Below are 27,681 nucleotides of genomic sequence, written 5' to 3'. Positions count from 1 at the left end.
TCGCTAGATGGCGTTAGTATCGTGAAGTGCATTTGACGTTTGACGTTTGCTTGCGATTGACTCATTTAGTTTTTTAACCAATCACGAGCAGACGTCAAACGTCAAACGGACCTCTCGATATTAAAGCCATCATGCGATATTTCGCCTCTGTGAGAACCCTCATTGAGTGAAAACGTAAAATTATTTTGTTACTCATTGTGGTTGGCCCAAGTTCAACCAGAGTACTAGAATTAGGTATGTAGTCGTTATGGTTGTGATCGATACAATATGCAAATACTTGTGACCCTAAGAAGGACATAGGTAGGGTAATTCATTAATTAAAATTTTAGCAAAAAGATTCACAGATTTTTACATATTCTTACGTATAAGTGGTTAACCTAGAGGTACAGAATAAGAAAAAAACATTTATGTTCACCACTTACATAGGAGTCACTCTGTATAATTTATTGTAGGTACTACTAACCCACTCTATGGATTTTGTAATCCGAAACAAACGTTTTTCCATTTCAATTTCCAATGTAAAGAGAAATGCAGTAGTCTCTTTTATCAAGAGATTTTAAGAGTTATAATATAAACAACTGCAAAGGTTCCAACTGATCCGAACAATATTTGAAACCTCAATTACGTACCTACACGTTATGAATCACGTATTGTACTTATAATTAGTGACGTTAAACAAATATAGAACTTTGACTTAATTCTAAGTTACTGTAAAGTAGGTACTAGTCGAACTGATAAAAAATATAATTCAATATAGCAACAGATAGAGTAAAAAATCAGTGGGTTCAACCCACTGCGTGCCACTGAAGAGTTAGAAATCGAATGAAAGTGGAACTAATGTTTAAGATGCCTACGTAATGGTACCAAATATTGAAGCATTTCACGACAAAAAATATTGTTTCCCTACGTGCAGATAGATACATAAATGGACACATTTTTATATAAAAGCATTCAGTACTTATCTTTTACTGATAAATAAAGTCATATTTGGAAACTGTTTATTTATTGACGATGTATTGCAGCACATTTTCTTAAGATTTATAATTTTACATCGCTTACTATTTAAATGTTTATTTGAGCACAAATAAATGGGTGAGTGGTGAATTAAAGTGGTTGTAAATAATAAGATTTTGGTAAAAAAACATTTTTAATACAAGCTTTTTTGCTGACTGTACTTTTTGTTGACTTGTATTCTCACTCAAACTTTGCATACCAAATTTCAAGTCGATGCCATTAACCGTTGAAGAGATCCGTCCTGTGGAAACGAGCCTGGCCGACTACCAAAATGTTACTACCAGATTATTGTATTGTCACGCAATTTACATAAGAATACCAAATTTCAAGTCAATCCAACTACTGGTATTTGGTCGAATTTAACTTGCAAGATTTGATTACAGAGACAGACAGACAACGGGATAGGTGAAACTAAATAAAAGCTTGTAAAAAAGTGGCTTAGAGTTTGCCAATGATCGGTGAGAGTTTACTCAAAGTCGGTAAAAAAACTGATGCCAATGTACATACGAGTACACGATTGACGATCAGATATTTCTTCTATTCATTGTATAAATACAGAAATCTAGCTTAAAAATACTTCTTTTGTCACCAAAAAAAAAACAACAAAATTATTCGTTGACGATGCATTATTAATATAAAATTTGATTAAATCCGTAAGCAAATAGAACATGATATTTTATAATGATGTGTTATCACGGACAAATGTCGGGAGGTACAAACGTGCGCGCTCAAATAAATTGTGTTTGGTCTGATAAGGCTGATAAGCGTACGTTCATTGTTTTATTGCGGCTGTAAACCTCTCGACTGGTTTACAGTGATGAACTGGGTACAGCCGGGGGCGAAAGCGTTAAGTGTACGCATGGTGTACGCATGGGACATATCGAAATATCGGAAACTCAACAAAGGTAGTTAATCGCGGTCTGGGTTACCGTCATTATTCTTAACATCTTTCTACCGGAATTTAGAATTAACTAGAGTTTTTGCAGGTGGTAGGACCTTGTGCAAGGTCCGCCCGAATTGCTACCATCATCTTGCTCGCTAATCCTGCCGTGAAGCAGCAGTGCTTGCACTGTTGTGTTTAATCGGTGTGGAGAGTAAAACAGCCGGTGAAATTACTGGCACTTGAGGTATCCCATCTTAGGCCTCTAGGTTGGCAACGCATTTGCAGTCCCCCTGGTGTTGCAGGTGTCTATGGGCGGTGGTAATCTCTTACCATCAGGAGACCCACTTTTGCCATCCAGTCAAACAAAAAAAAAGTCTATTTAATATTGAGCCAAGCACTGCTAGCTCCAATATGCGTCGGATGCGGATGTTTATTGTGTCCATTTCTTAAGAAATCTGATGAAAAAAGTGTTGAGAATAAATAATGACGGCGGTTAAAACGCCCGAAAATTCATCCGTCTACACCCCATATTAAATATTTATAACCTTGAATTAATACAAGCTTTTATGCTGACTACACTTCTTATTGACTATACTTGCACTGTCATTAAACCTACATGATATTTATACCAAATTTCAAGTTATTTCAATCGCTAGATGTGAATCAAAATTAACTTGAAAGCTATGTCATTTAATATAATTTTAACGTTCGTAAGTCAGATTCATTCATAGTTTCATGCATGCATCCATTCAGGCACAGATTATTGTATTTAATTATGTATTTACTTATCTAAATGTGTAAAGTATGTTTATCCGTTGGCCTGTCCTCATAGAACAAAATTCGCTTGGCTTGAAATAAGAATAGGTAATTAATTAATGTCAGGTCCAAAAAAATATATAAAACTAACTAATTAAGTATAAGATTCGAAAAAAAAACTTTTAATATTCATAATTCCTTTAGTCAGTGTTTAATAAGTTTTTATAAACTAAAACGTCAAAAAATGCCATTAGTAAACATTGAAATTTAAATAGGATTTCGGATTCGCACTGTCATCGTTCATCCACCATTACCTCTCATATTTCGTTTTTTAGAATTACAACGGCAAAACCTACTAGACACTGGCAAAATTGTCCTCCAATGGACAGAGCCATATAAATAAAACAACAAATAGGATTTCTTTTGTCCATGATATCTTCTTCACAAAATTGTATAAATGTCATTACATGTCAACCAATGTGCGAAAATATTATCAAAAGCATCACTTCTGTCCGCGACTGTAGCCAACACCTGTCACAATTGTATCACCGCCATTATACGACGAGTCATAACCTTTATGGCGCCCATTATACCGTTTTATTGTAAAAACAAATATCTACTCGTAACACAATGGAAAATTGATTGTGTTTACGAAAATGTTGACGCCGACAAAATAGTAATTAACCAAGTTCCTTTACGCAATTTCATGAGATACTGAAATATTGTAAAGTACCTCAGTACATACAACAGTCAAATGTATATGGTCTACCACTCCAAAGTTGATTATCATTTGCATGCAATAAAACAATAATGTCAATAAAACGTGTCTATCACTCGAAAGACGTGTTCGGTCTTTCGTATATTTTTAATCACTTTATTTATTTCGCAACGTTTGTTCATTTCTTATTTCTAAACGTTATTTCTAAATTGTAACTGGCAAGATGCATATTTGGTTTCCGAACGAAGCAACGCTACAGTTCTGTCCACATTTTTAAATACAACTTCTAATGGCGGCACACATGTTCCTAGAAAATAATTCCTTTCTGGTTCTTTGACTGCTTTCATTTTGCCCGTATTTTTTAGCCGTAGGACTTCCACTGTTGGTTGGTTTAGAAACGGCCTGCTTTAATTTACGTTAGTAACATCTTAATTAGGGTCTCAGATTAAATGAAAAAAGTACTAAGCACAGAGAAGTAAAATGAGGAGCTGCCGTTAATTGTTATTTCTTGACCCTCTCCTTCTTCTTCGTTATTTTGGAGTGACCATCATTCCAAATCTCTTGGTTTGTGTCACGGCAAAAACGTTACCTACATTAGTTTTAGATACCGCATAACGTATATTATCGTTGTAAGTAAACCAATTGGCTTTTAAATATTAGCCACCCGCTATATTTGTGTACACTGTAGGTACTAGTGTATCATCTACTCGTAGTCTAATACTTGGCATTGGGACTAGCTGTCTCACGTAAAAGATAAAAGCACATGAATGGGAGCTATCGTCAAATCCCGAAGCTTATGTGGCATTACTAATATTAAGATAAAGTGAAACGAATGTAAATACTATTGCAATAAATAGTGCCACCGTAGCATTAATATAATCTTCATTAAGCAATTTATCTATATTCTGTAGTATATTACAATAAAGTTTGTTGAACTGTCGTGTTCAAACTAGACGATTGTATTTTCTTTCTGCAATCAGGGTCTCCCCAAATCTAGCGATGCGGAATCGGATTTACCGATCAATCCTATTTATATAATTTGAATCAGATAAAACCTACTCCGAGTCGATAGGTGTTGGGAGACCCTAAAAATCAAAAATTAATTACAACAATCTGAAGACAACTTATCCATATCATTTGACCGGAGGCGATTTTGTCTAACTAAAGCGAGAGCGAGAGCAATCGCATTCACCATGGCTTTCTGCCTTCTACGCCGTGTGACAGAACGAAGTGGTGAAAACTATTGTGATTCTGAGTGCGTTCGACATAATAAGGTTGCTAGTCTCTTTTATCCAGCCTTAATAGTATAAAAGCTGAATGAGAAAATCACTTACTGTATGTACTGTATCGTATACCTCGTTGCTCAGACGCATTCTATTAGACTTAAAATTCATAATATTTTTTAAATACTATTTCATTTCATCTTGATTAATTTTACAATTGCTTGTACTAGTTCAGAGCAGTTAGTACCTACCTACCGCACCTTGTTTTCTCCAATCTTAACAATCTTATCGCGATATAAAACGAAAAAATGCCAAAAAAGAAACTGAAACAAACGCTAGTGTACGTGTACTTAAAACTAAATGCAACATGACTCAAATGATTTATAATCACGAGCTCAGGACTGTTTTCACGTTGTAATAAATAAAAAGACGACCTTGCTCAAGAAAGAAAATAATGCGTGTTATTTTTGTCACTCAGCGATACACGTGCGATGAGAGTACTATATTGCAAAGAAAATACTGACTGATAAATGTGCTGAGATTATTTTCTTTGGCAATGTTCATTTTTTGAGCCACTTGTACTCTGGAGATGCATTTGGACCAAAATAACTCAAAAGAGCCGGACCACGAGCGTTTTATTCGCTTGCTCCCCCGTACATAACCAGCACTGGAAGGGGCCATATATTTTCTACTTCAAAGGGATTTCGGTAATTGGCCAATTCTACCGTCAATTTAAATTCCGAAAAATTAGGTACGACGACGAGCGTCCTTCTCGCGATACGATTGCGAGCGTTAAGCGCGAATCGAAAGAGCGAAGCCAGCGTCTCGGCAGCGGCCAGCGAAGCGCCAGGGCTGGTTATGTATACCTAAGACGAGGAACAAGAGGTTTGTTCATTTTTTCATGTCGGAACCCTTATTGCGCGAATTGAACTTGCATTTTGTCGGTTTTTTTTACTTTCGCATTGCTTTTTTTTCATGACATTCTGAAACCAAAACACGTCTATTTGATATTGAACATAACCTAAAAATGTAAAGTGGTAATTGAATAATTTTACTCTCCTATTGTATAGGAAGGTATAAAACTTTTCCCACTAAACGGTCAAACGCAAAATCAATCAAACTCGTTTAAACGATTTAAATTGTAGCCCGGTAATCCTCGTGTTGTCTTCTAGATCATTGTTTTAAATCCTTCATGAAATATGGACTAATTCATATCTTTTGTCTCGCTGTATCAACAACACTCATTTTGTTCTGCAGGAATAAGCATAACTAATTGTGGTCCATTAGTTGTCTAAGAAATATTGTGCCACTGTTTTGTCTAACACTAAATTATGTTTTTAATGTCGCTTTCTTACTCGTTCAATTGGAATATATTTATTCCTTAATTAATCGTGGCATACAAAACTTGCAAAATTAAGGGTTTTTTGTAAAGAAAATTAATTTGTAGTGTAACTTAACTTACAATGCTTATTTTCGTATAATTGTCATTGCATATTTGAAAATAAAAGCTTTTTTTATGTTTTGTAAAGTGAAAAGGTCGAGTAGCGAAGATTGAGCTTCAGATTTGCCATATATTACCTACTGATACATATTTTATATCCAATTATCATAAATAAGCTTTGCCCGCGAATTCATCTGCCAAGAATTTGTTTATGGCTATCCCGCGAAAACTATGCATTTTTTTCCGGGATAAACGAGATGTCATGTCATTCGTCATTGATAACAAATATGGCAGAAGCTTGTATTATATTAATTGAAAGATGTTTCATCCGAAGAAATCTATATCTAACTCACACTTGTTTCGCCCAGGAGATTGCTCAACGAAAATGTTCACTTAACGCTACTGTGCACTATGCACGTAGAAAATAACACAAGCTTTTGCCCGTGGCTACGCCGGCGTGGAATTCGGTTATCGCGCGCTGTTTCCTCGGAAACAGTGCATTTTTCCGGAATAAAAAGTAGCCTATGTCACTCTCTGGCCCATAAACTATCTCTATGCCAAAAATCACGTCGATCCGTTGCTCCGTTTCGACGTGAAAGACGGACAAACATACAAACACATAAACACACACACTTTCGCATTTATAATATTAGTATGGATTGAAGCGAAAACAATGTCAATAGTGTCAACCCTACTAAGCTCTCCTGTCATACAACTGGAGTTAGCATGGTAATAATTATTTTAAGACTTTATCGTTCCGCGGATATTATTATTACATATGTACCCAAACATTCTGCATAGTTTACTCTCAATTTAACTGAAACAAGATTTGCATATCGATGAAAAATTTGATACTACAATTTTCAAATATTGTAAGTGGGCTCTTTACAAGGGACCATTTTAACACCCTTACCGCTTTAGGGGTATTTTTGTGTAATGTAGTGTAGTGACTATACTAATCTTATTTTTTTTGGTTTTCATCATGCACACTGTGTACCACTCAACGTTTACCAAATTCCACCCCGACAGATGCCCAACTTCCTTATCAAGCAAGAGTTAAACAAATCCAGTGTTAAGCTGCGCGAGTGGACCACCACATGCGTCTGTGCAGTGTCTATGATAACGGTCGAGTGCCAGCATCCGCTACCTGGCCCTGAGGTGGCCAGGAAGTGACGTCATAATGAGCTTTGTTTTGTTTTATAACTGAAGTGTAATCAATCTGGACTATTCTAGGATTCAACCATTTGGTCAACTAACGTTTGATCAAAATGTCACAATACAATACAATACAAATATTCTTTATTGCACACCACAAATCAGTACAAAATGTTTACATCGACACAAAATTTTTAGGATAGACAATAGGCGGTCTTGACACTTAAAAGCGATCTCTTCCAGTTCCTCTCTTCACGTTTGATAAACGTTACATTTGTCAACACTATAAGCGGCAAGAGATCCCTTATCCCTTACCTATTGTAGGGATAACTTCGCCTTTGTACTTCTCTCTATGTATAGTGTATTTTTGTTTGCAATATTTTGTGCAATAGAGTTTACATACATACACACATGCATAAGTACTATATAGTCACTACTTTTAAAAAAGCTTGTACATCAAAATAGATACTTTTTCTGAGTTTTAGAATTTACAAACGTTAACTATTACAATTTTATTGAGGTCTTATTGTCTAACGCACAATTGGAATCACATCATTTTGACCACTTCTTTCTACCATACAGGGTAGGACGAGAATAGAAAGAGATGGTGAATGCAATCGCGAGCGCCTGGGTGTTTAAGCCGAGTTTAGACTTGCAAGAAAAATCGTGCAAGTGGCATTTCATATTTCATTGCGGCGCTCGATTGACCACTACAAACTCGTTGGTTTTACGGCCTCGTAATGTAATGTAATGTAATGTAATGCCACTTGCACGATTTTTCTTGGAAGTCAAAACTCGTCGCGATTGCATTCACCATCTCTTTCTATTCTCGTCCTACCCTGTATGGTAGAAAGAATTGGTCTCGACTCGGCTTTAGACGATACGGCCACAGGTGTTATTTCTCTAGCTTAATCGAATGCAATGCTGTTGCATGTCTCTATTCTCGAAGTACTTCATTTACCCATTCAAATTATATTTGTCGCAACTACATCGAATGCAACCTATCCATCCCAGCCTGTATACGTCCCACTGCTGGGCACAGGCCTCCTCTCAGAACAAGAGAGGCTCCTAACCCTAGGAACTAGAGAACCCTAGGAACATATCTTTTAACCGAACTATGTTCCGATATTTTTTTATGTATGTTCGCCGATTACTCAGTCAATTGTGGACCGATTTTCAAAATTATTTTTTTAATCGAAAGGGTATTCTTCTGAGGTGGTCTCATTGTCACCAAGTCAAGATCTGATGATGGGATCCTAGGGAATCGAGCAAACCTCAAATTTTATAGGCACACTATGCGAAGCATTAAGAAAAAAAAAAAAAAAAATATATCATGTGGGACACTTGACACCAAGAGATGAGTATTACATTCAGAAAGTATCATTTGGTAACCTGGACTGATGAAGAAGACCGTGATGACCATGGAATCATCAAAGCTAAGTAATGCTCGCTCGTCTATAAACGATCATGATTAATACGAGGGTCATGCCAAAATAAATTAGATACTCCATGCTCGTTTGATTGATCCTGGCCAGTTATACACCACCGTGAAGGCTGATTAAATAGCTATAAATTTAAAAATGGAATACTCTGGAAATCTGCGTAATATTTTTTTAATATTATTTTCTGATTGATTCTGGCGGGAATTTGCGGTTACATGGAACTTAGTCGACGTGATTTCGAGTTATGATTTATTATGACTTTAAAAAGGTTTAAAGCCCCAAGAATGTTTTGAACTTTTAGCCACGACTTTTGGTGAGTCTGCTTGTTCTCGTGCAACTGTCTTTAATTGGAATTTAAAAGTTTGAAGATGAGTCACTGCTGGCTCGTGCTGAGGCACCGACTTCGAGCTAGTACGTACCTAGAAAAATATTTTTAAGATTTTATGGAGTCTATTATTTTTTATTATGAGAGGGAGGCAAACGAGCAAGCGTGTCATCTGATGGGAAACGATCACCACTGCCCATGAGTACCAACTACTCAAGGAGTCATTGGTCCGTTACCGGAAATTATAATCTTACAAAACAAACCATACGGTAAACCAACTCCTAAAGATCTTACCACGACTATCGCAAATGTGGCAAGTAATCAAGCCAAGCTAGTTCTGGTAAATGTACTATCAAAGGTTATGCAACCCGTACTGAAGTACATGTATACGTGATAATGTTGAATTACAGGTGTAGCTGAACATAATCATATCAGTTACGGTGTTATCTTTGGTCTTATCTTGGGAAGAAATTAAATAAAATGAACATACACGAACGGCTAAGCTGCGTGAAATGAACGCTCCAAAAATAGAGTTAAGTGTTGACGCATTGAAGAAGTTACTGTTAAAGAGATTGTTTAATTTAGCTTTTTAAGTATTCATTTAATGATCTATAAACAATTACAATAGATGAGCAACCAAAATAACGAAACGAACCAAAATAATAAAGTAATCGTTATAGTTCGTTATAGTTCTTGGCCCTCCGCAAAGTAATTTCTGATGCAATACGTAAAGTATTAATTTAGCTGAAAAATTTGGATTCTTACCTCTCGATTGGAGCAGATTGAGGAATTGCTGTTGTCGCTTATGTTATGCTTATGGTTGTTTAATATGGTTATGTATGATACTCAGATTTATGAACTAATGTTTTTACTGCGCATAATACATAATATATCGAGTACCTACTTAATATTAAAATGTAGTATTTTATTATGAGCCACGCAGAATATCAACAAAATATATCTAGTATTAGATACTAAACAAGTTTTACCATAGGGGTGGGTATCTATTTCAGAGAAAATATGTTTATTGGAAACGCGTATGATATTCTTTATTAAACCATTTGATTGATCACTGTTGTAATATTTGTTAATAAACCATTATCTAATCTAATTTAACGTACAGGTCGGGTTGGGCGTCGTCCGGGACCCAATATCTTCGGCCAATCGCTTCCCTATTCATGAATTATCACTCAAATTAATGGCCTGTAAGTTATAAATGGCCGAGGGATTAGGGCCGATCCGTTTTATTCCTATTTTACCTACCGTGAAGGTTCATTGAAAACCTACACAAATTCACGGGAGCATCCGCTAATTTTCCCCTCATCTATCTCCGTTTAGCTCGTGGGGTTTGAATAGTGCTGTTTCACTCCGACGGACCCTTTTCTCGCGCTCGATTCATCATCGTTTCGCGGTTTGCTGCCTTCCCATTCACGTTCGCCTCCTGTAGGAGGCTCGGGGAAACTCCGTATTGCGCTGTACCTACCGACCTGATTAGATTTATAGCTGTAATAATGTATACATAGGCTTATAAGTGTATCTGCCTACCAGCTTTGAATTTTAAAGTCTGGATTGAATTTGGAATGTGATAACAGTGCCACTAACTTATCTGACTCGGTGACGGCGTGGCTATTGGTTCATTTAGTTAAGAGTTACTTAAACATACGTGTTGTACCTTTAGCCCATCCCACCTTTGACCACCTTTGACCATATCAGCGGGAACTTAACCATCATCGGCCAAAATAAGTTAATTGTACTTACTGTACCGTAGAGTAGACTGTACCTGATAGTGAGAAGTGCGCCAAAAAGGGCAGATATCAAATCAAGGCCAATTTTTTTTAGCTGACATATTTTGTATGTGAAATGCTATCTACAGATTATCTTGAAAAACTTCTCGTTTTACAGTCCGCCGTGATCATGTCGTATATAATTTAGGGTTAGATTTTTTATTCCTCTTTTATTTGTTTACCCACTTTATAATTCTTTCGCGAAATTATCAATGCTCCTTAATTAATAAGTTCAACTGTTAGCAGCTTTTTCTGGATAATCTTTTACTTAACACAATTCATTATCAGATAAGAAAAAAATCAATATCGTGGCTGTCGTACCGTAATTTCATTTAAACCCTTAACACGTGTTACGAAGATACTTCATATCGGCAAAAGTAAATAGCATTCAGTTGAAGTCCGTAGACATCCTCAATTAGTATTCCAAATAGCCCCGACATCGTACACGTATGTACATAAATGTAAAGAGTGGACCGCTCCCGAGGCACGAACGGGGCATAACTTTTGCGCGAGCGTTGCTCGCAACCAATCTGAGACTTAAAACCGTCAGCAGTAGGTCCCATACTAGTCCGCTACACCGCCGAGACTTGGCCCAGGACGCGGTTTCTATTTCACCCAAGCAATAACAGTCTTACCGCGCTCGTAGGTAGGTTCAAAATGATGAAGTCGCGACCATCGAGCGTGGAGTGCGGGACTTTGAGGCTTATGGTAATTGTAATAAAGCGGAGTGCAGCAGTTATGGGACGTGAGAGGTTCTAGACCAAATCCCGAGTAAGCTGTAACTTCCTTTTGGATTTTCGGAAGCCATTTATCAGTCTGATGTGGGCGTCTGGAAATTTTTCATGTTTCGTTATTGTAGCGGTGCGACATGACACGTACGAGAAATGCTGCTGTTTATTGGGCACGTTCGGTCTCAAGGTCGCCGCTATCTATTGCGAGTTGGCGGATCTGGGGACGTTTATGGTCTTACAGCGAGTGGAGTGTTGGCACTTTGTAGACCATTCGATTCTTATGTACTTTTGATTAAACATTTAGTTTTAACCGACTTAAAAATAGGAGGAGGTTATCAATTCGGTTGTATTTTTTTTGCTATTTCATTACTTCTTGTAAGAGCATCTTCTTAAGTATAAAAGCTGTTTAACTCTTGATTTGTACTGTATCGCGTAAATTCGTTTGTGCCGCGGGAACTGTAGGTACGTTTCCGTTGTCTTAAATATTGTTAAGTACTTACTCATTTTTTAAGCCACTTTTCTATTAAGGATTTAGTTTCAAAATATCAAGCTTTTCAGAATCAAGTTCTAACTGTACTACTAAACCATACTCACCAATAATACTCTCGTGGTTAATCTAATCAAAGAAATCACCGCAATACCCAGTGTTCTTTATTAAACTGATAATCTCAAGAGTACTATACTATCCCAGAATGCGATTTTTATAAGTACTCCACCGCTGTGAATTCAATTTACAACAACCCCTGTAACCCGTAAGCATAAAAACAACACTAAATGGCAACTAATACCTAGATAAATTAGTATTTACAGGCCGCGGGGCAGGCTAGTGGTCCCCAGACGCAAATCATGAGATAAATCAAGAGCAACCCTTCCGCCACAAGCAAATTACCGACCACCTGAGACTTGTAAAAACTCGGTGTTACTAGTGCGGAGTGGGCTGAATTAGTGGGGTTAGCGCGGAGTTTCATTCGTGGAGTCAGTGTTTTGTTTCTTATACACAACTGAACAGTAGGTAATTGAAAATTAATACATGTAAAACGACAAAAAAAAACGAAAAAAAAAATGGTGGCTTGAGTTATTTATTATTTTTATGTAGATATTTATTTCGCTGAAATTTGGTTAACATGCACTAGCACCAATGTTTGATACAACCAAGAGGGCATAAATTTCTAATACGACTCTATTTTTAGGGCCGGTAGGACGTATCAAAAACAAAATACAAAAGGTAATGGTGAGGGGGTTTCGGTCAAACTTGGCAAATCTGTGACTGGTCTCAATCATGATCCTTGATTAAACACCCACTTATATCAACCAAAAACTTATACACAAGGCCAACAACAACCCTTCTACGGCCCTTACAAAACTTGCAACCACCATCGTATTAAAATTGTCATAAGAAAATGAAATAGGGGTCGACATGGCAAAAAGACCATCAGGCAATCACGGCGGCCATATGGGCACAAATTACTTTCCTGCGATGACAACTCGATGGGGACGAGCATTGTTTATTGTAATGATTTCAACGAAATCTGTGGCGAATGAAGGGATTGAAGGGATCGTTTGAATTACGCGCTTTTTGTCGAAATATTCTTATTACTATTCGTGTTAAATACTTGTGATCAAAGAAGTTGACATTGTAAGTGTGTTTTAAAACAAATATACGCAGGTAGTACATCAGATAATAAACAGCGTTCCCGAAGAAATTTGTTTGGGCTGAATCCTAGCACTACATATTCCATATCAGTCTTTTATATTTATTCAATGTCTAGCCAACCTACAATGTCGACAGATTGTACAGAATTACTACAATTCGAACATATGATCTCGCTTCCCGCATTAGGGTGCCCGAAACGACGCCATTCCGTTCGTTTTCTATTTGCATAAATATTAGTGGGAGCTATCACGTTATAAATATATTACTGTGGTACAGATTTTATGGTGATTACAGAATTATAGTCGACTTTGTGGGTGCTCCCCTACGGGAGCTGTGTAATGGATGCGATGATGTCACGGGGTCTCGTAATGATGTAAGAAGTCTTGATGTTCTTTATTTATTTATTTATTTTTAATATAGGTAGGTTAACATATTTATACCTTGTACCTTAGAAAACTTTACAGAAGCTACAACTACTTCATAATAATAAATGAGGTCGATACAACTGGTGATCAAAGGCTTAATATCACCATTCAACGAGGACATGTAGTGGTCCTCTCAGACACCATATCATGGCGATTTTATTCATATATGTATTAAGTCGACTTGTAAGCAATTCGTTAAAACTTAATCTACGTTAGTTTTATTAAAAGTTTATTTGGAGTTGTCTTACTTCTTCATTCAGATATAATTATCATTTCTTTGGTAAATATTGTTGGTGTAATTGCTCCCAGAATTCTAACTCTTCCTTATCTGGAAACTCTGCGACGGTAAGTTCGTTCCCGATTATTAAAAACTTCTGACGTTCCAAATCGAATGTGGGCCACTCCACGCCTAGACTACCGTCAGTTGTTGGATTACTAAAAAAAAAAAACATTTTGAGCAATGGCTTTTAAGCTTAATGTGGCAAAAACTCATGGTAAATCTGAATAACTCAACACAAATTTAAGTATAGTCTTAAAAAAATTGATAATTTTACTTTTTCTTAGTGACCAAAAGTAAGGTACTTAATTTAAAGTACTCGTATATAAGCAAACTAGGTAGGCAATCAAAATTAAGGGTGGTGTTATTTACACAAAACTAGATACATACCCAAACTTGGCGAAGTCAGTCCACAACTTTGTTACATTTTTAATCATTTTGTAGCTGTCAGCATTTATGTTCACAGGCACGTCTTCATCGTTAAATAAGTACACCAAGTCGTCACAGTGACAAACACATTTCCCTTTTGTGTAAGGCCTTGCTTTAAAGTGATCTGTGTATTTGTTTCTTTCTGTGTCAATATCAAATTGATACAAAAACAATCTATTAGTGTTCGTCTTAGCCAAGATTTTTGCGTATTGCAAAACATCATACTGCAATATCTGCATTGTTATATATTTGATGAATGGGTCAACAGTTTCAATTGACACTTTTTTATTTCCGAAATAATGTTCCTTGACTTTTTTACCAATAGCCATCTGATCTTTCACTGAACATTGCAGCAATAACTCTATCGGCACAAAACATTGCAAGTATTTATTATATTTGTCGAAAATACCTTCTTTCTTCAAAAAGTTGAATTGAATGGCGCCTTCATGTGTAGTGTATCCAATCATGACTTCAACTCCCTCATGGATTCCGTTACGCAATTTTTCGTAAACGTCACCGTAAAAGTATCTCTCATTGTCACCAAACTTTTTCTCATCAGTGACACATAGAATTAAATTTATACGTATTCCAAGTTCTTCCTCAACTGTTATGGGTGCAGTAATTCCTACTAATTTATCAATTGGTTGAGATTTGAAAAATTCATATAGCTCTTTATCATCAGTGGTGTCTTCGCCGAGTGATCGAGCAATCGCTTCTGCTCTCAGGCGTGGTTCAAAGCACCGAGACCATTGGCTCAAATTCTGACCACTCTGTATTATAGCCCGTTTAAATAACCCTTTCGTCATGGGCGACACCAGGTGGTAAGCAACAGACGCCCCACCGGCACTTTCTCCAAATATAGTCACGTTGTTAGCATCGCCACCGAAATGCTCTATGTTTTTTTGTACCCATCTAAGAGCAGCCACTTGATCTTTCATACCAGCATTCCCTGGAACGTCTTCTGTATCCAGACACAGAAACCCAAGAACTTCCACCCTGTAATTTATAGTTACTAGTACTACGTTCTGGTTGACGAGAAAATCTGGACCGTAGGTGTGGCTGTTGCCACTGCCACTTAGGAAGCCACCTCCATGTATCCAGAACATGACGGGCAGGGGTTTTTTGGGTTCCAGTGATGGCGTATACACATTTAGATATAGACAGTCTTCACTCCCGGTTTCGACGGTGCCAAAAAAAATATCACGCTGGCAGCAAATCGGCCCGTGAGCAGTGGCGCTGCGGATCCCATCCCAAGGTTTGACTGGTTGAGGTGCCTTTAACGAAAATCATGAGAATGTTCATCTAGAGACACTAGAATCGTTCCAGAAAGATAAATACTTATACAATTACTAGATACTTTTCATTTTGCTGACGTAAGAGTAAATATTCGAGCGTTTAGACCGGTTTTTTTTGCAGGTCACCTGATGGTAAGTGATCACCGCCGTCCATGGACACCTACAGCATTATTAGGACTGCGGGTTCGTTGCCGGCCTCTACGGAGGAGAGGGGGCTAAAGGGAGGTAGGGGGGGTGGGTAAAAGGCGGGAGGATAGTTGGGCCTCCGGATCTCCCACTCACCGCACGAAACACAGTATCAGAACTACTATTGGTATTGGTGACCGGTTGGTTAAACGTCATTACCATCTCACGTGTAGTAGGTACAGCAGAAAGACAAGTCGTCGCAAGAATTTTGATTCACGTTAGTTTAAGCATTGGTCTTTAGTTTTCATACAAATCGTCACTACTTTGAAAAAAGCTGGTATCTCAAAATCGATGATCTTTCCGAGTGAACTTAATGAACATTGTTTTAAGGGTCAAATTTGCTGACGTATTGATTTGAGATACGAGATTTTTTCAAAGTAGCGATGAAATGTAACTCTGAGCATCATCTTTTTTAATAATAGTTGCCGAAACGGTAATGGCGAGAAAACGCTGAATATTTACCCGAGAACGCAAAGTGCATATGCATTTAAGTAATTTAGTAAAGATAGAGTTAAAAAATGTGTACTAACCTTGAACCTCAACTCCCCGACGGGAGGAGCAGCATAAGGCACTCCCTTAAAACTGTAGTACTTCCCTCCAATCACATTATCAAGGATTTCTCCCTCCAGAACACCATCACTTATTCTGACTTTGGCCATATCAACCGTTCACTCACAACTAGCTATTTAAAATGATTTATCAACATTCTTGAGTCAATTATAATAGCGATAATAATCTTATCTACTGAGTCGTTGCTTTAAAAACCACTTTATGTCTTTGCAAGTACTGCTTAAATTCAAACGTCAAGCGTTCGTGGTAACAAATACATATGTGTAAGTAAAGGTAAACTAACTTCGTTACATAAACAACTTCAAATAAATTATTTTCATTATTGTTTTTGCATTTTAATTTAAAAAAACCGGCTAAGAGCGTGTCGGACACGCCCGAAATAGGGTTCCGTAGCTATTACGAAAAAATAAGTAATATGTTTCTAAGGATTTCGTATTTTGTACGGAATATTCCAAGTTTATACACAAGCCTTGCTAAGCTTACCTTGGGACTAGGTAATTGGTGTGAATTGTCTTGTGATATTTATTTATTTATATAACAGCTTTTCATTTCGACTCCAAGAAAAGTAAAAAAATATAAAAAATATGAAACAAAAAAGTAACTTTCATTTTATTTACAAAATTTTTGTTTTCCCTAAGACTGACTTATGCTTGAAATATTTGTCACATGTTAGTACGGAACCCAACACTGCTGTTGACCAATACGCTATGTGCCATCTTTTATGCGGCTGCATCTGCTGATAACCGGCTGGCCTCTCGTCTCAATGTTAATTACTAACGTGCAAAAACAAACTAAATTGAGCGATTGTACTTGTTTTTGCAAGTTTGTTTACACATTGTCTTGCACGACGGAAAAACGTCATAACGATTAAAAACCTTTTGTTACTAATTTAGTACAATCGAGTTCATACATGGCTCTATTGTTAATGGCGTAGGAGCGTGTTCAGATATTTTTGATTGAATTTTTGCTCACACACAGGTATAAGAACTCAACTGTACACTGCCCTCTTCAGGGAAAAGGCGGTATCTCTAAGAAACACTTTTGAGGGCCTTTATACCATTGTGTTACTTAAGATGTTATAAAATAACTTAATTAAGTGTTTTTTGTAATGCCGTATTTGTTCCTTATCCTTACTTAGCCGTATCGTGTCTTTTATAAATATTCTTATATAATGCACAAAATAAAAATAAACTAAATTGAAACTAAAGTAAAAACTAAATTAAATTTAGAAATGGGCGACGTGGCATTGCGCACAAAATGCTAGCAGCGTTTCCTTGTTGGATAACTATGCAATAGAGAGATAGCTGCCGGCCCTTTGGTCTCGAATTAGATAATTATTTTTCTAAATGTTTATCGAATAAAGTATATCAATGATAACGTTCTTTGTGGGCTAGAAACCTAGACATAAAGCGAATGTTCCAGTGTTCGACATGCTAATGCCCAATAGATGACACCATACTATCACCTCTATTGCTAATAACATACCTATGAAAATTAGCAACTACCTTCAGTAACAAATATAACACAAGGAGTGTAAGAGAGAAAAGCTCGTACAGCCAAAAATGAAAAACTATTATGGTAAAAGATTAGCTTATTAAGACAAAGTCCTAAACTAAGTAAATCTATGTTAAAGATCAGACTCAAAGAATATCTTCTAGGCTTGCCTTGAATGTATACCTTCTATGTAAATACCTGCCATTGCGAATCTGTTAAGTACCTACCTACCTAGTTTATATTATAGGATAAGTTTGATAGGATTTCGAGTAAATACTTTCCCTCTAGGTGGCGTTTCAAATTTCAATCCTGAATATTCCGCAGTTCCTATCTCGCTAACATTAGGATTACGCTACACGTGAGCGTATAAAATGATGACGCGTAAAATATGACGCCGCGACAATAGCACATGACGTCGCTTTATGAAGCCCCCGCCCCGTAATTATATAAGACTTCACATCACACATCACCATCTCGGCCTATATAAGATGTTAATTAAATATCTACAAACCTGAAAGTAGTTTAGATTCAAGTTTAGAATCGATTACACTACATTCTAAATAATTAATTGAATCAGGCGTTACTTTGCGGAGGTCCATATCAATGAACTAAAAGAGTTTAAGGTCGGTTTTTAGGGTCGCGGTGAGCAAAGAAATTCTTTTAGTTCACTACATTTTAAAGCAGGTTGAGGTTTCTTTTCAATCCTTTACTTTTCACTGGGCCCCTAATTGCGCTCTGTCTAAAATTTGCGAATACAGCATACGCCAATCAAATGTTTTAACGAGATTGCTTACTATTTAGGTAATTTTAATTTAATAATACTGGCCGTTTTTGTGGAGTTTATTTTTTTTCTAAAAACGGAGAAGCGCAAATGACAAGTACAAAAAAAACCGGCCAAGAGCGTGTCGGACACGCCCAAAATAGGTAAAATTAAGTAAAATTAAGTAATATTTTTCTAAGGATTTCGTATTTTATACGGAATCTTCCAAGTTTAGGTATATTTTATACCTTAGGCTTAAACTTTCGTTATTTTCACTCATAATCAAAAAAATACCACAAACAGGACTTATCACGCTAAAACACACGAGTAATATTTACCTCGACGCTTCGACCACATTACAGTGGCCACGTTCGTCACGAGTAGACGGGTAGAGGAGAGTGGAGTAGTCGAAACATCGAGTTAAATATTACTCGTTTGTTTTAGCATGATAAGTCCTGTTTGTGGTATTTAGACGTACCTTTTTAGTCCGCGAACACGCCCCCTTTTAGTTTCCAAGTAACCAAACTAAACCTGGATAATACTTATTCTGGGATAGAGATGACCGAACCTCTAATATCGACTTATTTTTTGTGAAACCAACGTCAGTTACCCTAAATAATAAATTACAGATACAATGACAATATTTTGTGAACTCAAACCGATATTAGTGGCCCACTATTGTGTTTATGTTACAACTGTTCCATTATTTTGATGTTTGCCCATCTCTGGCCATTATGTTGTTATTTGTTCTTGGGGTGACTACGTACAGACAGACAATTTGTCATAAAATAAAGAGATTTATGGACGTGGGTACAATGCGCTCTTTAACAGCCGTTATCTGTTTTTATAGCGACATATCAAATGAAATAAAAGCGAACACAATGTTATATAAGAAACCATAAAATTATGCAACATGATAAATCAACATCAACCAGATTTGAGTTATGTTTTAATCAGATCATCTCTTTAATTATGTTATCTTAATATTTAAAAAAATATTACGGACTTATTTGCCGAAAGAACCAAATAAAAATGGTTGTTTCTATGAAGAGATATAAGTAAAATCATCTGGTATGAAATTTGCAACTTTAGACAAATTTCCGAGAAGACGACGAGACTGCGGAAGTTAGGAACTGTTTTGGAAAAATAACCCTTTCGATGTCTCGGTTCCTGGCTGACCATCCAACGACAGATGCGGCAGTGCAAGGGTTACATCTGTCACACTATCAATCACACACGATAAACATTGTTTGTCTGCCAATACTCCCGATTTCACGCTGTGTTCCGTCATTACTTGACTTTGCTTCGAACAGGGAACTATCAATTTCAATTAATTGTTTGTGTTGTCACCTATTAGAGGTAGATGTCGCTACAAGTCAGTAAATCATTCATCAATCCTGTCACTGGAAAGTTTATTTTTGTTTGCGATTTATTTAAACATGATTTAAACACAGACTTTGACATTCATTATTAAAATACGATACAGACACAACCATCTCATACAATCTTTTTATCAAACTTAACCAGTGAACAGTCTTTTAAACAGATTTATACCTGTCATAACTGAAGTCTGTCTAAGTTAGGTCGTTCGTTTAGGACAGATTCCGCTGTTCATTTTCTCTTTAAAATAGTATTTACCTACCTTTAACGGATAATTCTTGTAAATATGTATATTTATTTACCGGGGATCTCGATGCAATTTGCTATGTGGGGTTTTTATGGGGCAGGCAAATAATGGATCTAACTTGGTATTTCTGAGAAAACGCGTGTTAAGTTAATGATTCTTTCGAACTAATCTGATGCTGAAGCCAGAAGGTAGGAAACGGAACTCTGTTATAAAACAACGTAACTAAGTCATGTTTGGGCTTAATGGAATCGTTGTGAGATGTACTTTGGCTACGAATCACTAAAAAGTGAGAAATAAAAAAAATTTTAACAAAAAAGTAAAACCGACTTCAAAAAAATTAAAAATAACAAAAAATGGAACAGACTACAAAACCCTTGAAAATATTTTTGTAGACCTAGTAGCACGTCCCAGCACGAGGGATTGAAACCCATGGTATGTAGGTGAGGTAGACGACTATTGTTTCACTCCTGCTGGCTCGTGCTGAGCCACCGACTTCGAGCTAGTAGGTACCTAGAAAAATATTTTCAAGGGTTTTGTAGTCGGTTCCATTTTTTGTTATTTTTTTATTTTTTTTGGAGTCGGTTTTACTTTTTTGTTAAAAAATTTCTTTTCGAGTATAAGCCCGATTGGAACTCGTTCGCCAAGGTATTACAATCAAGTACCCAATGAGGCACAATAAATAGCTAAATATAAGCAAACAAAACCAGCATAGTCTAAGTTCTTACGCAAAAGGTGTCAAAAACTTTACACGTATAACCAAATTTTACGCACGAAATAACGGTGCGCACATTCCAGCCGCACACCCACTTCAAAACCAAAAAAAGCACCGATTAACATGTGCATAGGCTATTAAACTTTGTCATCGGCAATTAGTGAAGTCGAAACTAAATAATTTAGTCGCGGCGGCTCGGTAGACATGTGACACCCATTCCGAACGCCTGTTAACAAATTAAACCGATTCGTTCTGTTATTCTAATAGGGAGGTATGGGAAGTGTTTGTGTCGAGCATATTTTGACAAAATTTATTGCTACCACGCCTCCTCGACGGCTTTTTTGGAGACTGGCATCTGTCGCGCGGCGTGGTCACGCCCAACGTTCTGAATTTTGAAAATGTTGACGGTTTTAGATGAGGCAAAAAGTTGATGCATAGACAAAAAGGTCGCATTGAAGTGTCACAAAATCATCGTGGGATTTCCTTATAAACCCAGTTTATATCTACAAGAAAAATCGTACAAGTTACAATAGTACATTGCGAGGCCGTAGGTACAGCGAACGAGTTTAAGTGGTCAATCGAACGGCTAAATCTCTCTAAATTGTTTTTTTCTTTCAAATGTAATACAACTTACACAATTTTCCTTATTGGTCTAAACTGGGCTTTAAACAAGATTCATTTCGCCACCATTTCACTCTTAGTATGCTAACGTCCAAATCAGCTCAGTTAGCTAAAGAATTTTGTTCTTTATGATTCTTTTGTAAATCTACAATGTTATCGTTTTATTATGTCTGAATGTAGCTTTATTTTTGGAAATCAATAATCAAATCTCTCAAATTCGCTCTTGTTCCATTAGATATTATTGCACTTTCATTACTCTTATATTTGTGTATCTATAATCATTAGCCGTTTTGCTACTTTTATAAAAAGTAAAAGTAACAAAAAAACTACACAAAAAATAATAAATTGCACCGAGATCAGAAGCGACAGCATCGTACCTCATGTTAGCATAAAATGACAGAGGGGTACAATTTTTTTGTCATAAAAAGTACTTTGTAGTATCGCCGAGCGGGCCAGACGGTGTGGCACCAATTTTTTGTCACAATTTCTAGACGGCGACCATTTATTATCGTCAGATAATAGTATAATATTGAATTAACAGTGAGTTGCACTATGCAATACGTAGATACTTTAATGGAGTATTAATTAGTAGCTTGAAATAGCGTTAGCGACTTTCATAACTGTCATATATAAATTTTAATTCTAGGATAAAGTAAAATTCCCACGCAAAATCTCAACAAATACATCCTAGTCTTCTTTAAAATTGCATAAAAAAACACCCGTGCCCAGTTTCAGGGAGCTTTTACGCAAAATTTCATCTTTCGGGGTCCAAGGATCAGTGAGTTATTCACTTAGAACTTAGAGTTATTTTTATTCGGACAAAACAAACAGAGGTGGCATCACGATATTTGCCACACAAAACTTATCAATGAGTAGTAGTCCCTTAACGTAGGTAATCTCAAATTAAATGAGATTACCATCGCGTCCGGGTATAAAAAGTTATCAATTCAATCTACGTTTACTGAAAGACCAGAAAATAAACGTTCTTGATTTATCTTAAACTCCGCGTACTTTTATAACAAAAATAATAACAAAGTTGCAAGGGAAGTTTGCGAAACGCCAAGTTTGCGATTACACAGCTCGCGTTATCGACCATTTGCGACGGAAGGATTACAACTCGCGACCGCGGTGCCGAGTCGCGTTGCTCGTTTTGACCAATCACGATCAAGAGTATCCTTTTCATTTATTGCGGTTGTAACAAATCGTTGGTATTATGTTCAAATTGTTCTATTTTCAGGTTCGTCAAGTTTCAACATGTGTTCGTTCGTCAGTCCGTATGTGTGTCTGTCTATCCGTCACTGCGGCTTTAGCTCCTCATCCATACTAATAGGTATTATAAATGCGAAAGTAACTCTGCCAGTTTCTTCGTATACTATAGGTAGTGTTATAATAATATTACGCTTAAAAAACTCATAAAAAAACTGCACAAACCTGCGAAGCAATTCAATGGTGTGTGTGAAGTTCCCAATCAGCACTGGGCCCGCTGGAACTATACGGCCCAATCCCTCTCTTTCTGAGAAGAGGGCGGTGCCCAGCAGTGAAACGTATATAGAGTGGGATGATGATGACGAAATGTTAAATAATTAATGGGAATAAATGATCTTTAAACTCAAAGTTCGAGTGCAATTAAGATTCTTTACGACTTTCAAAGGAATATCGTTTCCGTTGCCCTTTACTAAATATGTCTAGCTCTAACGGGCACGTAATATGTTTAACTATAACCACATAACAATACATAAAAGACACATGCAAGCCAGATATCTCCTGTTGAGAGACTGGACAAATATTTGTAACTCGGGCCGTCACTCGAGATTACCACTATCTCGATGTTAACCTGGCTACACGAAGTTTCCTTCCTTACCCTTAAACTAGACTAGTATTATCCATTTGATATGAAATACGAGTATATAGTATTAAGGCTTAGATGTTTTGTTGTGGCGTATCTAAGGTCGCTCGTGAGCTACGGAACGAGCTATGGTCGGAGTTTCTCTGAAGAATAAAATCCACTACGAGAGCATCCGGCATAGAACTAAGGTCATCGACATATCTCAGAGAATTAGCAAGTTGAAGTGGCAGTGGGCAGCCCATATCTGCTGAAGAACCGACAACCGGTGGAGTAAACGAGTTCTTGAGTGGAGACCGCGTCTCGGCAAACATAGTGTAGGGCGCCCTCCGGCCAGGTGGAGTGACGATCTGCGAAAGGCTGCTGGTAGAAGCTGGATGCGTCTAGCCGAGGACAGGGCGCAATGGCGCTCATTGGAGGAGGCCTAAGTCCAACAGTGAACTACTATAGGCTGCTTATGATGATGATGATGATGTCGAAGGACTGCTGCATACACGCACACCGGATATTAAACTAGCTATTGCCCGCAACTTCGTCTGCAAAAAAAAACCGTAGGAATTCCCAACAAAATATATCGTAGTCTTCATTGGCGTTGCACTCAAACACAGTACCAAATTTCATTACTCTAATCTCCTCCTGTTTTTAGGGTCGGTTAAAAATACTCATTTTCCAACAAACTTCCGCGTGCAAGGCACAACGGAACACCTTCGTGAATGAGTTAGCCGATCTCTCTAGTTACATTTTTCTACATGCGCCAGCATAATTTAAAAAAGGCAAACCCTCATAATCGAACACAAATCCCGCATAATTAGTTTTCCATATTTTTTTTTCAGTAAAATAATGAGATTTGCTGCGAGCGGTGAAAAAAATCGCACACGAAGGCAAAATCAACGGTCGGAAGGCTTAAGGTAAGATTCCGCAGAACCTGCTCAATTTAAAATTAAAGCCACGAAACGTGTTTTTCGCCTATTTTGTAAAAATTGCGGGATATGAAGCAATCTTCGGGGATAACCTGCCGCGGTATCTATCACACGCAGAGCCAATACGATTACGAATAAGTTGGGGAAATTGGGTGGCAACAGAGCCGACGTACTCTTGCCTACTTGTTTTCGATTATAAGTAATCTCTCAAATTTTGAAGAATTCACTATAACAAAAGCCTTGAATTAAAGAATGTTTGAATGGGGAAATTCTGCACAATTTTACCTATAGTGCCTATATATTGTAAATAAAAATGTATCTAAGTATATTCCTATTGCTTAGCTTGGATTTTTTAATTGGAGTCATTTTATGTTGTATAGCACCTTCTCCGTCGACTCCACTTTTTGTCGACTGTACGTGCATTTATTTATTATCCAAACTAAGTATCCGTACCAAATTTTAAAACTATCCGTTGACTAGGAGATAGAAATAAACATTTGCTAGTTAAAATAAAAAGCTTATAAGTAAACAAACATTCATACGTCAAGAATCTCCCTTCTTACAAAAATCAGAAAAATAACTGTCTACCATTAACAATCGCTTAATGAACAAAAACACACAATAGCATTAATAAATAAAATGCGCTGTGCATTTTAATCCCCCATTTAAATTCAATGACAAAAGCGGCAAGTGCAAGCTAATCATCGCAATATAATGCTTCGCCGATCTCGAGGGGTTGTTTTTTAAGGTGCAAACGAGACGACGACATTGTCTCTGTATGGAAAACGTTGGAAGGAAAGGGACGCAGGACTCGATTCATTCGAATTGACTTTAAATGATTGCCCCCGCTGCCCTTTTTTGTTCGTCGGTGATGGATTGCAAATCATTGCGTTTACGCCAGGTTCACAATGAGTATGGTGCATATGGTAAACTACTCTACTCGTAACGTAACCTATCATTAAAAGTTAATTAACTAAAAATTACAATAATAATAATAATTTATTTCCTCTAAAAAAATGACACACGTATACATAAAAGAGATGTCTAACTAACTGTATGCAAATAGTATAAGTTGAAGTAAATCTGAAATAACTTGATTTCAAGTTAAATTACTTATGTCAAAGGCACTATACTAACGATAATCGCTTTTTCACAAACGAAACCCCACCTCGGTCCTAGACCTACCTAGATAGACTTAGATTTTTTTATTTTGAGGTATATACATAGGTACATGTTTTGTAAGTCCGACTCGCAAATAGCCGTTCGTATTTTCCTGCAAATTTATTAAAACAACTTAACGTGACGTCGTATATCCATACACTTAACTTTTGTCTTCTCTCTAAAAATGACCAGGGTGAAGACCAAAAAGTTGCACACCTGTTAAAGTTACCATTAACTTTTTCCATTGTGACACAAAAATTAATAGTAATTATAAATACCTGCTGACGCAGCTTTATCAGGTGTGCAACTTTTTGGTCTTCACCCACCACTTTTTCATCAAAATATTACCCTTTTTAATACATACCTCAGACCTAAATGTTTTTATAATATCAAGCAGAGCATCCACCCAGCCAGTCAGCCAGGGGTGCCCCTCGGCATGACTAATTGCGCAACTAAACATCCGGGGGCGCGTAATCCGATATTGATGCGTCTGTAAAAACTATCCGATTAGCAACCCTAGCCAATGCAGGGTACAGGTGCAGAGCATTTTGTTATTTTTACTATTTAGACAAATAATCTTTACACTTAATTTCAAAAAGGATATCGGGAACCTTTTTTTTCTTTTGTCAATCAAACAAAAAAATATGGGCATATTATAGATTATAAGTTCCGTATGACACTATAAACGCTTTTACTATTCTTGGTTTGGATAGGTATTTAACCAAATGTAAACATACTTCAGCTGCCAGATTTGGTACATTCAAGGATTTAAAACATTTTACTTATCTTTAATTGTAATACAAACTAGATTACTGTATTTCAATACAGAAATGTAAATGTTTAGATAGTTTAATGGGGGGATTTCAATGTTTAAGATACCAATTGACGTTGTTTTGTTTACATTTAGTTAAATACATATCCAAACCAAGTATAAGTGACGTTACCTACTTTATAATTGGCAAGTTATAAGAGAAGTTGTTGGCAAATTCAATCCTAATGTATATAAAACGCATAGCCTTTATACGAGATAATGACTTACTTTAGATAAACGGGTCATTTTAGTCATAGTATTTAAAAAGTCTGATGACACGTAGCTACGTTGATTCTTTTATTAAATCTATTCTTAGTCCTTAGTGATATATAAATACGAAATTGTTTATGAATGTGTGTGCATGAATCTGGTTATTATGCTTCGACGCTTGAAGTACTCAACCGATCATCATGAAATGTAGTATAGAGGTAGTTTGAGTTGAGACCCAGAGAAGGATTCAGGGTAGTTTTTATACCGGAAATTTGTATGATTCCCGCGGACGGACAAAACCCAGTATTCTATAAAAAATAATAAATGTAATGAACCCAATTACTTCTTAATGGTGACCCTCATTGGTTTTTAATATTGGCCTGTCCATAGAACAAAATAAAAGACCAAAAATTGTGTGTCATCGGCACAGAATACTGTCTAATTTTGTATACAAACGCTGCAAGTGCATCGCGTCACGGCACGTCACGCTTCGTCACGCTGATGACGTGTGACGCTCTCGATTTTGTCACAATTGTGTCATAAAACACCAAACCAAGTGCAAACCTTAAAACTTACAAGTAGAGTCTAAATTCAAACTGCTACGTTTATGGACATAATCCACTTTTAAAAATCAAATCACTTGTGTCATACATCGTGAATAAAGCCATCCAACACGTGTTTTGTAACAATCGACGATTATTGCTATGAAATTGATGTAAAAAGTATTGATACGGATAATAGATTATTCATGGTTATGAAGATAAAATTACTCCAAATATGCGGGGTAATTGTTACATATAAATTAAAACTGTACCTAATAGTACCTATATATGTATACATTTGGCTAATAACCTTAATAATATCCTAAATACGATAGTGTAGTACCTACTAAAGGGTATGGGAAGGCTGAAGAATTTTCCGATGGGGTATTAATATTGTGTTGATTGTGCGGCGGTCTACCCTCATCCTTGCTCGTGGTCTGTTACACCCTTACTACTAGTTTTACTTAACATTCAATTCAAATTCCACAACACCATGTTTCACTTTGCGCACAGAAATGGACTCAGGACGAGGTTCACACAAAACAATCATTGGATTCCAAACATTCGATAATCTCAATCCATCCTCACGATTTAATTTTTTGTGTTTTTGAATTTCAAAATGAAGCAAGAAATATCTACACGATATAATCTACAAATTGTTATCAAAATGAA

General features: G+C 36.7%; 2 protein-coding genes across 2 annotated transcripts in view; both read right to left on the bottom strand.

Annotated features, from left to right (window-relative positions):
- The window catches only part of Ptx1 (pituitary homeobox homolog Ptx1), a 71,507-nt gene that overhangs the window by 29,360 nt on the left and 14,466 nt on the right, over positions 1-27,681 (bottom strand). The window lies entirely within an intron of this gene.
- On the bottom strand, positions 13,510-16,438 carry LOC141432158 (esterase FE4-like). Its single transcript, XM_074093615.1, has 3 exons — positions 16,269-16,438; positions 14,219-15,531; positions 13,510-13,986 (listed from the first exon to the last, which is right to left on the bottom strand). Exons 1-3 carry the CDS (start codon positions 16,395-16,397, stop codon positions 13,821-13,823), a joined length of 1,608 nt encoding a protein of 535 aa, XP_073949716.1. The 5' UTR covers positions 16,398-16,438; the 3' UTR covers positions 13,510-13,820.

The sequence above is a fragment of the Choristoneura fumiferana genome, chromosome 10 (assembly GCF_025370935.1).
Source record: "Choristoneura fumiferana chromosome 10, NRCan_CFum_1, whole genome shotgun sequence".
Classification (NCBI taxonomy): domain Eukaryota; kingdom Metazoa; phylum Arthropoda; class Insecta; order Lepidoptera; family Tortricidae; genus Choristoneura; species Choristoneura fumiferana.
The sequence above is the reverse complement of the archived record's forward strand: the minus strand, read 5'-3'. Positions and strand labels throughout refer to the sequence as shown.

What these genes read in the sequence shown, in the direction of transcription:
- LOC141432158 (XM_074093615.1), bottom strand. Translation starts at nt 16,397, where the DNA reads ATGGCCAAAGTCAGAATAAGTGATGGTGTTCTGGAGGGAGAAATCCTT. An exon ending in TCGGGGAGTTGAGGTTCAAG is followed by an intron (nt 15,532 to 16,268) that starts GTTAGTACACAT and finishes TTTTCGTTAAAG; the next exon opens with GCACCTCAACCAGTCAAACC. An exon ending in ACTGACTTCGCCAAGTTTGG is followed by an intron (nt 13,987 to 14,218) that starts GTATGTATCTAG and finishes TTTTTTTTTTAG; the next exon opens with TAATCCAACAACTGACGGTA.